This window comes from Epargyreus clarus, unplaced genomic scaffold (assembly GCF_041222505.1).
Source record: "Epargyreus clarus isolate Ecla_fem2 unplaced genomic scaffold, WU_Ecla_fem_2.2 ptg000015l, whole genome shotgun sequence".
NCBI classification, from domain to species: Eukaryota; Metazoa; Arthropoda; class Insecta; order Lepidoptera; family Hesperiidae; genus Epargyreus; species Epargyreus clarus.
Genome location: NW_027332223.1, coordinates 2,307,772 through 2,323,334, shown reverse-complemented (window position 1 = coordinate 2,323,334; position 15,563 = coordinate 2,307,772). Strand labels below are relative to the sequence as shown.

The 15,563-nt window shown below is 35.4% G+C and overlaps 1 protein-coding gene across 9 annotated transcripts in view; it reads right to left on the bottom strand.

Annotated features, from left to right (window-relative positions):
• The window catches only part of sky (GTPase-activating protein skywalker), a 92,374-nt gene that overhangs the window by 37,594 nt on the left and 39,217 nt on the right, over positions 1-15,563 (bottom strand). For all 9 annotated transcript variants that reach the window (XM_073080295.1, XM_073080292.1, XM_073080290.1 and 6 more), the window contains exon 4: positions 4,119-4,323. In XM_073080295.1, coding sequence (XP_072936396.1) covers positions 4,119-4,323 — 205 coding nt within the window. The remainder of the gene's footprint in view (positions 1-4,118; positions 4,324-15,563) is intronic.

Genomic DNA, 15,563 nt, shown 5'->3' with positions numbered 1-15,563 from the left:
TCGTAGAAATGAGAAACTCGAACAAAGATTACGATACAATTGTCCGTACATGAAACAGCAAGACGTCGAATGGGTGTCATCTCGTGAAATGTGATAGCGGGGTGTGTCTAGGCTGAATTGTGTCATCTAACACTTTACGGGCGTCTGCGATGATGTTTATTACAGCTGGAAGCGAGCTGCTGGGTGGAGCGGCGGACGGGCGAGGTGAAATATTACAAGGGGGAGATGTGGGGGAGAATATTGCGATGTCGGTTCACAATCCAATTTGTGAGCATGTTCGCTATTGGGCAGAGTATGAGTGTATATGTTTCTTAATTTCGTTATTGTATAGGCTAATTTTCCTTTAATGTAAAGGAAAATATATCTTGAAAATCAATATGTTTGAGAGGTCTCTATAATGCTTCGAAATAAGTATATTTTGCAATTACAAAAACTATCACCGGAACATAAACGTAAAAAATATGTCTTGCATAAGAATATATGAACCACTCAATTTAACTATCAAGACCTGAAATTAATGGTAACGACCGACGCACTAAAAAACATTTTCGTTCGCTAAAAGAAAAGTTCTAACTGCTGATACTTATCAAGGTATCGACGATTAAGGAACAAAGGCACGCGAATAGACGTCATTAAAATTGATAGCCCTTATATACTTCGGTGGAAGTTAGGAAAACGTATTAAAGGAAAATACGAAAAAGAAGATAAAGCTAAAAATGAAACTTTATCACTTTTTGTCGACATGTACGACATAAAAATCAGTATGCTAAAACAGAGGCTATATTACGCTGCAGAAATAAAGCTACTTTAAATATATCAAGCCCTTTCTTGGCATTACGTAAACGCTTGAAGTGCAGGGCGTAGGGCTCTCTCGAGTCCCTGACTCTGAGAGCGTTCCAACTGGCCTCGTTTCAGTAATAAAGAAAAAGTAGCGCTTGGCAATTTATTAATTAAATTAAAATATATTAACCAAATATTTTGTATGTAAATGACGAACTAATTCCGAAAAAGTTTTTATATACAATTGAACCCTAACATAAATTTCAACCTAAAATCCTTGAAATATTAACAACAGGGAACGTTGAGTTAACTAAGCCAAACAGTTAATCTTGAAATGAAATCAAAACAGGAATGGACGTTTCAGTCGAATGAGCACAAAATGAACGAGAAACACAAACAACATGTAATGAGGAATTTCGATCGAGCTTTTTGCGAGACCCTTTGACCTTTATGTTGGTGAGATGAATAGAATTCGGTTTCGATTCAACATAAATCGAAGCAGGAACGACTTTATTTTGTATATTCAATGCGGGTATATGTACCAAAAGTATTGGCTAGCTATTTAACGAAAATATAGCTACCATGAATGTAATTACTTTGAATCTAACTCCACAAGTTAAAATGAACCTACAGTACCTAAATGTACCTACAGCAATATTACAAATATTCAAACACTACACAAAAATACTATCGGAGAGACTTGTTTTACTGTGTATAGTGCATAAAATAGTTGCTAGCAAATAAATAAAATTTTCAAATGTATTAAAAGAAACAGCCAAAATATACAACGGTCACATTGCATGTTTGTACATAGTCGAATACGCGCTTTGGCAGCAGGCCAACACACTAAAACACAGGAGGCCCCTGTTTATAACCAAGCGCTGCTGGAACCACTACAAACCGATAATGATGACAACATTTTTTGCACGAAAACAAACCGATACTGTGAACCCTTGACAGCGATCCAGTAGAAACTGGGATTACGATAACGAAATAAAACAAGCGTCGCGGACGATATAGTGTACGAGAATAATAATCTTAATGACATTGACACACGGCTGAGGGCAACAATAAAAACAATTTCGGACTGTAAAACTGATTCGATGTTTTGAACAACACATGTGAGCCGATCGAGCGTCACTAGTGTCACGAACTATTTCAGTGCGCGGTGCGAGGAACGTGAGCGGTTAAATTACACGGATATGGTATACCATCTAGATAGCAATGTCCATTTGTCTTTGTTATGCCCCTGTGCAATTTGCTCCTTTAATAAAATGGTCCCACGGAAACTACATTGTTATACTATTGAAGAATATTATTTGATCTTCTTAGTGCATTATCGTAATATCTTATGTAATGCGTATTTAATGTTTACTGTCATTGTTTTCATTGCTCTCGATAGTAATTATCTAACTATATTAATAGCAACGAAACATAAACAGATGATATGATATCAGCAGCATAACTTCTTTAATTGGATGAGGTCGTATAGGTATATATGAAATAACATACACAACTAAAGGAAATTGTCACTTTTCGAGCGATCCGGCGGCCAAATTGACACCGCCTATTACCGCCTCCGCTGAGTGACGTGTGTCGTAATAAACGGATAAACTGAGACGCACAGGTGTCCCAATTTAGTATTATTCCATTACTGGATGACAATGATAATCCCGAAATATGTCTTGACATATTAGGATGATAAATGTACATATATGGATCATACTGGTCGCACTCCAACCAATTGTACGGAAACATGCTACGGAGACGAATGAAATTGACGGCACGACAGACGCAATGCAAATCTGGCGTACTGTCGTAGACCATTTGTTGCTTGATCACGGCAACTCGGTCGTAGCAAGCCACATCGCATCCCAAACTTTGTTACAAGGTAAAAGAGTCCAATTTGGATTCCTAAATAATAGACCTGCTAAACAATTGTAATTCAGCGGAAACAAGCTCTTAATACAACGATCCAGAGTTTAAAATCAGATATAATCGTTACGACCGAGTTCCAGTCAGGAGACGCGAATACAGCAATTTGCCTATTGCCGACTTCAATTATCGCCCCCCGCACTCATTTCTGAATTAAGGCGAGAGCAACTGTAAATTTTGTGACGCCTCTGCAATTCATCTGAAGTGGTATGATGCTTCATGTAACCAGTTTTTACCTGTCCTATGTGTAAGACATGTTTGAATGAAGTGACAGTGAAGTCAGAAGGTCAGGTCAAGAAAGGTTGGAATTAATATACATATTTAACTGATGTGAGTAAGTATACCGTTTAGTTAATGAGCTATAAAATGTTTCTTTAAATTAAACTAAAGGAGTCATAAACGTACTGAGCTGTATTTATTAGGCGTGTGATATTAAATTAGAATTCCCCTCATAATGTCGGTAACGACATCTAATAAAGCTTCGAGCGAGGCAAACATAATTCATAAACCGGGGTAACCGCAACCCGTAAAATTAACAGCTTCCATTCAAACTGTTTTCGTTCACTTCCTCTAAATGTAATTGGCGTATCCAAGCTTTGATACACAAAGTTATAATAAATGTAAACAGTTTCATAATCTTTGTAGAAAATTTGGAAGCAACGGGAAGGGGAAATGCAATCCATTCGTAATTAAGGAACTATGTATTCTCCAGTCTAGTAAGGTATACATACATTTCATACAAGTGCATACATTTCATATTCTAAAGAAGTTTTTGTAGAGGTTTATACGATCATATTCATAAATATTTCGGAACACTCATACTTTTTAGAGAAAATTACAACAAGTTTCTCACAAGACAATTCAATGTTATCTCCGCATGTAGCAATGAAAAGATAAAGCTATCTGCTGTTATTAAATAACAAAAAAACGTTCACAAAAGATTCCAATTTTCGAACACCCAGACCTTTACGTACGAGATAATAACAAAATATTTTCGTAAGATACTGTTTTATTCTCTCAATGACACGATAACACTTACATAGCCAAAAATATAAATTCATAAACAGACTATTTTTATGGTACCAGACGCTAAATTGCCAACGTTACATTCACTATCTTTACTGACACTATTATCATAGATTCGCTTGGTACGAGTATTTGGCAAAGATGTTAATGTATAGGTCATTGAAGGATTTCGTTATCAAGTAATACTTTTTATGTATTATGAAAAGATAAGGTTTATTTTCGGGATGCAAAAATACTTTTTGATCTTGTTACCAAACCTCGAATCGCGTTACCATTACACGAATACTCTAGTTTTTCTGAGTTGTTTTCCGTCATTGATCTAATCCGTCTGATCAAGTAAAAATAGCGATACAGATGATTAGCATATTAAGACTTACCAGGCATGAAGTGCAAGAGGGCAGCCGTGATGGGGTACAAGCTGGGGCTGTAGGTGATGTCGGGGCACGCGTACCCGAGCACGGACACCACCCTGTCGGCGACCGCGCGTCCCTTGCGCGTCAGGTGGTAGCCGAGGCAGTGCGTCGCCTCCACGAACGGCGGCAGCATGATCGGCTTGTCCGGTAACTCCACCGTGCCGAATACCTGGAACAAAGAACAATGTCAAATTATAAATCTCTTCGATCAAAAGTTTAAACACATCATATAACTATCACTGTAAAATAAAGCGTATTATATCATAAATGTTTACATAAATGATAAGAACGTGTGACCTGACATTAAGCTAAATTTATTGTGCATGATACATATTATGGAAAAGTAGTGTGTTAAAGAATTGCTTAAAAATTTGCTTTCCCTTCTTCCTTAACGGAACAACTTGTGAAACAGTGCAGCTTTTTAACATTGAAAAAGAGTGTATTAGAAGTATTAATATTTTAATTTTGATTGAAGTGATGTAATTGCATTAATTAAACATAATGTACCTGAATAAATAAAATCCCAATGACATAACTGCGTCAACCGAAGTGATGTAACCAAAAAAATATCCTGAGTTCATTTTCGATCAGCTAACGAAATTCAGACAAGCAGGTAATAGTAGTGGTAAAGGAGGTTGTTACAACCTTACAAATTATCCTTTCTAAGGAACTTTTAATAACCAGACTTCATGACTTACAGATATACTCGTAGTAGACAAAATAACCACCTTAACGACATTGATAATCATAATGTTACTACATCGATCTATCATCAGCATCTTGATATCCCTATGGGATGGCTGGGCCCATATGAGATAATTGGCTTAAGTTTTTATTATTCGGGGTGTCTCGTGCGTCAGAGCGAAGTTTCTGACAGAGCCATGATCATGTTGTCATTTCGTTCTTCTTATAAGTGTTTCTGTTTTGTGGTATGTAATAAATGTTAAGTGTTTTGCCCCATTTATATCTACAGACATCGAACGTATCATGTCCGATAAGACCATATTTTTCAATACAATATTTTGAAATGCACGGCATATGTCTGAGACGTTACGAGTCTATGAAGTAAATGCAGCGTTCATTGTGATAAATGTTAAGTTAAATAGCATAACTTGGAATCAGTGGATTCATTTGTATTAATAATGGTTTGAGGGTTGGTGTCCAAAGTGCAATGTTGTTTAAAGGAGACTATCAGACAATGATAATTCTACAAAAACTATACATACAGCTGAAAATAATTAAAAAAAAACCTTTTAACTATCTTTCCATTTAAGCTCTAAACTTCGCTTAGATATGCAGGGTCTGCATCGCATTTGCTTAATACCAAGTAGTTAGCAAGCACTTGATCTTAGTGTCGTAATTGTGAAATATATCTCCGCGAAACTTAACCGGCGCAAGCCTTTCCACATAAATGGTAGCCCGTTACTTTATGTCATTAATTATGCCGGTAGCTGCGGTTGCAAAATAAAATATACGTTATACCACCACAAATTCAATATAAGTTTATAAATATTTTACCATTTCATACGTTTTACATATTCTTTAATATCACTACTTTTAAAGACTACTCGACCTTTGTTTACATTATGAAACATGTATTTACTTTTGTATACAGAAAGTTATTTTCAATTTTTCTGAATTATTTGTGATATTGTGTTATTGATGGAAACTTCTAGATCGATCTGATCTAGACTGTTGATCTAAGTTTAGCAACATTCTTGAGTAATGGAAACCATTAGTATATGAGGATGTTATGATTAAAATCGTGCGTTGCACATTTTTGTAGGGGACGCGAATTGATTTAGTAAATACATTTAAATCTGTTATCCAATCTGCTGTGGACATGTCGGGCTCGAGCGTGATTATTCACTTTGCGAGCAAGGCCGCCGGAGCTCTGCTCGGCCCATACAAATTATACGTTTTGCCTAGATATCGCATCTAACCTAAATAGACGGGTAATAGCTCCACGGCTACTGGTTATCTAGCGTGTCGTAGATTTATATTATCAGTGAATCAAAAATAGTCCCATCTACCTTTTAACTTACCGTCGTTCGATTGATGATTACAAATAGATTCTTAATCGATAGATCGAGTAATATGATAACGTGTGTAATTGCCTTTGGTATTGTTTTGATCGTAAAGTAATGAGCTTTACAATGTCCGCTATCAATTTTTTTGATAAAAGGAAAATATTGTCCTCAGAGGTTTGTTCTTAAAATTATCGTTATCATTGTAGCCGGCTCTGTACAAACATTCGCTTCTATCAATATTTTCGTAAGCGACGATATATGGCGTTTTTTTCGAGGTGAGCCCGGGCTTCACACCAATTTTGCTAAAGAAAATTTTATAAAAACATGAACGTTAATGATTTAGGGGTTTGCTATATATTCAACCAGAACTTAATGATGTTCTCTTGTCATCTTAATTACATTTACATAGTAGTGAGGTATTTTTCATGTGATCACAGTTTTAAACTTGAGGGCCATAGAGAAGGCCCTTGCAGGATGCCGAAATGTAAAAAGTTTATACTTAGATTTACTGAGAAAAGTTTAGACGTAACCAATATATTTAAGTTTATTAGTTTTAACTTGCATGACATATTCGGTTTATTTATAATGGACCGACACACAACTAAATTGCAATTTAAAATATGTACTTTTTAAAGTGATTCTCTAATCCCCTATAAAATATTTTACTTTCGTATAGAATTGTTAACAAACGACATTAGTGCGAACGAGGTGAATGTAAAATATAAGATACATGGTGGCCATCGGAGCAACGAGTTCGACGAACGTTAATCTATCGTCAGATAAGTGCCACGACGCCGTCTCCTTGCCACGTGTTGCGTAAACCTGAAGGAGCAATGGCCTGGCGGTGTGCACAATATGTTACATCGGCGTACGATAAACAAACATAAACAATGACCGTTTGTCACGAAGACGAGCGCCCGACTGGACTGGGTCGGTTGGACGCCAGGTCGGCTAAATATAGTTGTCAACACCGCTCGACAATTCGCGAAACGTACAAACTGTTGTGGAGACAAAGTCGAAAGGTAACGGACGTTTTGTTAGTAAGAGTTCTTTTTAATTTATTTATTTAGTTAACGAACAATGTGAAATCATGAAACGTATTATAAGATTAATACAGACAGTAAAGAACCTTTTAGATTAACTTACGATTATTAATTACATTCAAATATGAATGATGATTCCTATTTGCTTGGCTTTTCCAACTATCTTTGTATTTGTGTAATGACTGTAGATATGTACCTTATATCGGAAGATTATTTACGTTCGATTTCATATATCTCAAGTCAAAATTATTTGTTTAAACTCACCAGACGAAATCTAAAAATGTTGAAAAAGCCCATCTATAACACGGCAAATTTCAATTTCGGCTTACTGTGAAATATGATTACCGTATTGCTATGTATTACTGTTGCAAACGGGCAACGAATTAAAAATAGCGTAATTCAAAGTGTTTATTGCTCGTGAAGTGCGGCATCCTAGAATATTTCAGCAATAAATATCAGTTGGTGAATTAGGTGTTTTTTTGGCGCATAAATATTGCTCGCTGAATCTATTCGAATAATTTAAGATACCGTCAGAATTTATGTATAGAACGCTCTTAGAGAATTTTATTGATGAAAGAATCCACTATCGAACTCGAGCATATAAATTATGCTACATTTATAAGCACGTATTTGATACACAGTCCTGGCGCTTAATTGAAAGAGTGTCCTCCTTTTTAGTTTCCATTTACAGATTTAATAAATCTTCATTAATATAGAACACAAAAAACAAGTGTGACTATATAGATATAGTTACATATATCATATCGGCGACCGATATCGTATCGTCCATCTATATTATAGACCTTCGAGACATCGATATTTATATCGATAATTTCGCCACCTCTCATCCCTAGTCGGGACACGTAGCCACAACCCATCGTTCCGCAGTTTCATCACGAACAATGAGTTTGTAGTAATTAAACAATAATGAACGGTCTGTTTTGTGTGCAACCATTTTTCAGTCGCCAGCGGTCCGCTTTTGTTGGAAACTGGGTACTTTAATTGTGATACCATTGTGTGCCAAATGATCGAGATAATAACACGACACTACCATGAATACCTGCTATAAATGTCGGCTGTTTGCGAAAATAGTTTCGCTGCTTGAAGGAGATTCACAATTTTCATCATCAATGGGATAAAATTTTGATTTATTAAAAATGTTTAATTCTGTAGTAATTTTAGCCAAGCTCTAAAAATAGCTTAGTGGTAAAGGAAAAAAAAATGAGTAGGATTCGGAGCGAATAACTGTACCAAAACGTACCGTTACGTAAAAGGGTTATAGTAATCGCTAAAGTCGTTCATAAAACACTCATACAAGTACACATCATTACATAACTGGTACAGTACTCCCAATAATGTACCTATATTGTACAATCAAGAAGAAAATAGCAGTAAACTTGTGTTACTTTATGCCACCTCGTTGCGAGCACCGCACAGTTAACTTTAACGTGCGTAGGCGCATCAATAAACTCAAGGAAAACATTAACAGAATCTGTTGATAAAGAGGAGCGATTCTTGTTATTTTTTATAATATAGAAGTAGAAAACGAACATGTTGAGTTCATCTGATGGTGTGGGGCTATTCCCGCCATTAACATCTATCATCAACCTTAGATAAGATTAGATTCCAATCTGAGATCAGTCAGATCCGTTGCGTCCTCTGAGGACCAAGTTGAAACGCGCCGAAAAAAGTATGTCTCTCTTACCACATTCTTTAAACAAGAACAAAGCAGCGCTCAACAGTGCTGTTATTAGGCATAAATAAGTGCGGCGGTCGTGTCTCCAGAGTTAAACCATAAATGGATCTATCTATTACATTCAAACTATTAGTAACTAAGTATTACTAGTGCGATTAGTGATTATAGCTCATCTAGCACTTAATAAGTGCATAAGTACATTAGAATAAAGCGTCCTTGACATTTTCTACGAGAACAATGAGTAAGTTGATCCACATTAGTCACGTGCGGAGTGACGTACGGGAGATCGTTAAACTAAGCTCTAAAGCGGATTAACGAGATAATCAATTATGTTAAAACACGATAACGAATAGATATTGGATTATTACAATAAATTATATAATATAATAAAAAGAAAGTGAATATAATAAAGCAGATCACAGTTTACATTAATCTACATATTATTTTCCGTATAATTCGTACAGTTTATACATAATAAGTATCAATGTGCATCGAAGGACAATTATTAAATAAACTAACGCCACACCTATATTTAACAAACACTCAAGTCCAAATGTAATAAATGATACAGAAAACTCCATAATAATACTTCATAACTAAAATAACAGTACACAAACAAGATTCTCGGAGCGGAATAAAAAAACCTCAATCATCTCCACAATAGCGTGCGCGGTGCGTGCCACGCCCTCTGCGCGCGCGCACCGGACGTCCTTCGCGCTGTCAAGGCCGCCCACACGCCGCACAAAACTCGAAAACACGAGGTGTTTACTTTATACCACGCGAAACCTTAAAAACCGGCTCCGTTAACCACAATCGATACGCGCAACCTTGAGACAAACACACAGAGAAAACAATTAGTAAACATTTTAAGCTAATTTGATAGTGTACAATTGTACTATGAAAAGGTAAATAAATTTTAAAAGTGACAAAAATAACTATTATCTACACTAAATAAATAATAGTATAACTACACGATGAAATCATAGAGACGAAGCATTTTCATAAGATACATGATGTGTATAAGTAGAACGATCTAACTATTGTTGACTTCTCGTGTCAGTCGTAGTAGATTTCAAAATAGACACTGAAACTAAACAATGCTAAGTGGTAAAGCTAAGGCAATTCCACCGTTGATTCTTGGCAGCCACTGACCGTATTGCGATAGAGAAACTAAAGTAAACATAAACAATTTATTTGTAGACCCAGTTACATGTTGACTACCTAAGGATTACGACTACATCGAATACGTTTTACACAGACGATTAACAAAATTTCTTATATTCTACCATATAAGTAGTAAACTGTTACTGAAGAATAAAATTTAATATTATGTAGTTATTTTACAGTTTTTAATAAGAAGTAACAATAATCCGTATAAGTATCTTTAATATAACAAGCTCGTATTTAATTTTATTACACCACAAAGTCACGTGGTGCCGTGAACAACATTGGGCTAACCAAATATTCTACGAAACGATATAATGTAAAGTGATAGATCAATTTTATACATTTTGCACCGGGTATGCAAATGTGTTCAACCTTGATGTTGGATAAGAATAATGCACTGGAACGCCATTGAGTGCCTCTCAACACATGTGTGCTGATAATGATTTTGATCTGGACATATAAGTTACAACTGTAACTAATACTTCAACTTTAGATTGGTATACTTAAAACAATTGTGTAGATACAATTAGGTCAAGTCACTCGTGTTTATTATTAAGGTAATCAACCTGTTGTAAATATAAATAGTCACGAATAATAAAATAGTTATCGTACGTACCTACTGTGTTTTTAATAGCAACTCGTTTTCTTAATTTGCAGATCAAAGTGTTTGTAGTTAAGTGTGAAAAATTGACTAGGTCATAAAGACGGGTCCAGAAAAAGTTTAGGCATTGCACGTAACTGTAACTGAACCTATTATGCTAGTAATCGAGCGTATAATCATATAGTGATAGTGTTAGTTAGATGGAAGATATCAAAAGAATATGAACTTAAAGGTATTACAGATAGAGTAAAAAATTGACGTAAGTCATGTTATTGTAGGAGCACGTGAACAGCTTCGGATTGTGGAGCCGGTGGACAATGGACACGTGGGCGAAGCGCTAAGGCCCTAATTAGTGCGGACACAACCTCGACGCGACCTCTTGCCACCGGCAATCAATGGCTAATTGGATAAAGTGGGCCGACGGAACCAAATTGCAATTTTACTCTGCGCACTGCTCGTATAATTGAACTAATGCCGCTACTGTTTGTATTTACCTCGTTGACGATAATGAGTTAATAAGTCGTTCCACACATACTATCGTTACGTTGAAAATATGTTCTTTTCAACGTCAATTGTTAATTTGATTATTTTAGAGAAATTGCACATATAAGTTAATAATATTTTTAATTTACACTCGTTTTCTTGGAGCCTCCTTGGTTTATTTGTGTTTAAAGTTTTAATCTAAGTAAATGATCTGGTCCTTCATCATGTATATATTCCACGTTTTTATATATATATTCCACGGTTTTCCACGTAATCATGGTACATTTCGTATTATTGACGAAGACAGCACTCAATGAAATACCAGGGCAAGCAAAAGCAAACACGTCAGCGAATAAGGCGATCTTACCCAACGCTCATCGCACATAAATAATGCTCGCTATACGATGCCGTATCGATGATACTATTTCGGTCAGAGCGAATCCACAAGGCGAATTCCGTCGGAAATAACTCCACCATCGCAACGAGAGTACTGTAAATCTTTCACGGCCGCCAGTCGATTGTGAATAACACTCCAGCTCCATTTATCGTTCTGTGTACTACTTTGAATATACTCTGAGGTACCTAAGCATGATCGCCTGTGATAGATAACGTACGTTAAAAATTAGCCTAGTTATCAAGTCACTAATAGTATTAAGATTTAAATTATATAAAAGCACCTTTCTTTACATTTAGTTTTGGTTGCGAAATACATAACTAAGAATCCAGGAATAGGATTTTCCCTGCGTGGTCTCGGCGAAGTTAAATTATATGGCATCCCAAATGTGAAAAATGCACTTCTTTAAATATTTGAATGTGAATCGTGTGGTAAACAGTGACACAACAATGTGAATCGTGTGATAAACAGTGATCAAATCCATTTTTTCTAGATAAACATTTTCAAGAACGACTGCCAACATGAACAAAGTCAAACATAGTTCAAAAGAACAATCATTTTAAAAGCAAGCTATAGTGAAAGCATAATTACGCTCAAAACAAACACTTGGAAATGTGATAAGACGATGTTATCTTTATAAACAAAAATTAAATGTTGCTTAATGTAGCACAGATAAAGAGATTCTCCTGACGACTGAGATATGAAACCAAAACGCAAAGCAACTAACTAGCTTCTGTAACCACAAGAACCACACAGTCAAATGACCATAGTTATTAATTCGTATAGAAACTTTATAAAGTTGAATAAGAAAGTGAAACTGAAAACATAACGTTAGGAAACATAGAATAGGCAACAGCAATTTTTCTTCACATATTATGGCATGGGCATGACCTTGCCGGTATACTAGCAATGCACCTGCTCATAAATTATTATCTATCATTATTTCAAACAGTTGTCAATTGTTGATATCATTTTAATGATATGCTGTCACATAAACAGTAACAGTGAAGGTAAAGTAAAATTACGAACAACATTTATTTCTACCTAATAACAGCAGTGTTAGGCGCTGCTGTGTTCCGGTTTGAAGGGTTTGGAAAGGGAGACACAATTTTCCAGCTTAGTCCTCAGGGGTAGCGCATCTGTTGCCGATCTCAGGTAGGAATATCTAATCCTATCTGGGGTTGATTACAGATGTTACCATTAGGTGGACTGGCAGTAGTCACTTACCATTAGGTGGACTGCATGCTCGTCTGCTACTCTTATATTTAAAAAAAACAAAAAAAAAAAACAAAAAAAAAGTGTCACTTAAAACTACCAACAAACCGCGAGATGAATAAGATGTGATTAGTCAAGTGCCCAACTAAAACAAGATAACTGTTACAACTATGGGCCTTGATAAACTAAACGACACAATTCCTTAAACACTAAACGACAAGTAAAATGGTACATATTAAAATATTCCACTCGGCCATTATGATAGAAAGAACTATGTAACACAGAAGCGTATAGTAGCAGTAATAGACGATTTCCTTATGAGTGCAGTTGGTAATGTAAATGTAAACAGAGTTGTGATAACCTCTGACCGACCGGGCTTGTTTACTGCGCCTAGTTTGATTGATAATGTGATAATTACTACGATATCAGGGACACGGGGGTTATCTCTAACGAGAGAGCGAAACATTCAAATATAGATTGCTGTTGTGAACGCTTCGTTTTGAATTACTTTGTCAAGTTTTGTGTAACATTGTACTTTAATAAGTAACACTGTGTACACAGTAGTTATGATAAAACTATTGATTCATTTAAAGATGCTAATAAAACTTAGAAATTGAAGAATAATATTACTTATTAATATTCTTTGTTCCGATAACTATTAAACAACAAGCCGTTTTCATTTAAGGCTACTTTAAAGCTATACGAGAAAGTCTGCACAGATAAATAACTTGAAGTGCCGTGAAATCTATTGGTAATATTATAGGCAAAATATTAATCCTATTAAAAACGAGATTCAGCAAACGAATGTCTACGAATGTCTACATTTAACTTGACTGAAATAGCGTATTTTTATGACCTTATTTGCGAAAAATCCAATTTCTAGCATGTCGTTGACTTGTTTGATATACGACAAGTAGATAAAAAAGGTTTCCCTTATAACAATTTCATCACCTCCGGTCGAGGGTCAATCCCTTGTGGATTACAAAACCCGGGTCAAAAGGTACTGGATTGGAAGTGGCATGAGAGAGGATCCATTTATATTTGAAAGGGCGACTATTTATAAAGCGAACCCTTTTATATGACAACAAGCCACATAAAAAGGTTTTTGAAATTGATATTTTGATATATTAGAGAAAAACGGAATTTTAATCATGAAATAAATTGTAAGGAATTTAAGTTTTATGTACACAGATAATCTCTCACATGAAGAAATATACGCTCAATATTATGATAATCAAATGAATAATACAGCATCAAGTACGGAACAGGTGCTTCCAACAAAGGTTTTAATTATTACCCACAGACTACTTAATCCGTTTACTCAAGCTAAATACTCTACAGAAAGCTACTATCACCCTTCTTATATTTCTTATTATATCGACATAATAACTATAATAAAAGTTTGGGTATATTGAAGAAGTTCCTGATCTCTGAAAATCTCATTAAAGTTTTTCCGAAGAACGGTGGGATCTGGCACTGATCTATGTGAAACACTTATTGGATATTAAAGTAGATACACAAAGTAGCAATGCTCTTATCCGCATATGTTCTACACCAATCTTTTTTTTTTTGCACCATTTTTTATACTTTAACTCAATACCCATTTAATTAATAATTATTTTTACATAAAAGATAATTAATAAGCATATATGAAGTCCATATAATATTATGTAGCCATTTCAGAAAGACAATTTCAAATAAATCTTGAATCCTACGTGTACCTGTAATCGATCACATAAGTGTACACATGAATGAGATCTAAGTAAGATTGCTTTCCATAAATAATTCTGTCGAAAATGATATAAACCGAATGAAATTGAACGAGTAAGTACAGATTTCATAGTAGACGGAAAAACACATATTCGCGAGTGCTAATAGTGTCAAGGGCCAAAGACGTACAGAGAAATGTTATAGGCCTAGTTATGTAAACCGGTATGGCTGTCGATATGTAGGCGGGATTACATTGAGCCGTACTCGAGCAATCCCTTCGCATAGTCTAAATATTGGCAATGGTAACAGCGATAACAAACTAAAATAGATCGACCTAATAAAGGGGAAACGACGGTGCGGCACCATTGCGCAACCGACTCCGATGCGGATGCGAGTTACTCCAGGGATCGTTGCACAATGCGAATACATTACAATATATTGTCGGCAGTTTCATCATCTGCTATCTAAACGCGATTACTATACGCGATATGCGCCGCTCTAGCGTAACGCAAACCTGATGTAGGTAGTCTAAGCTAAGAATAAAACGAAAGCTCTAAGCGTTCACAATTGCGTACCCAAAAGGGTCGCAATATAACCTTCTATGTATACATTATGTAAATGAATTCGAAACATAACTATATTTGTATCGAGTATATGTATAAAAACTAAATATACATTTCCATTTCATTAAAACGAAAGATATACTTCACAAGAAACCACAAATGATATACCATTAGTAAGAAAATCAAGAGATATCTGTAAGATACAAATCAAATCAAATCTAAATTTGTATCTGACAGATACAAATTTAGATTTGATTTGATTTGTATCTTCATTAATTGTTATATTTTCGGCAAAACATTGATCTGTAAATTTCTATTTTTATTATTGGATCGATCATTCTTTAACTGCTTTAAGTTAAAGTAAGCCAGTAAGTCATCAAATAGGCTAGCTTTCGAGCAATAAACATGGACGCTTTATACCTTTTTACGGTATTCGTATGTAAATTATTATCGTTTTTCTTGCGTTAATACTCCATACTGCTTGTACATTTTAGGCCACATCGCTAC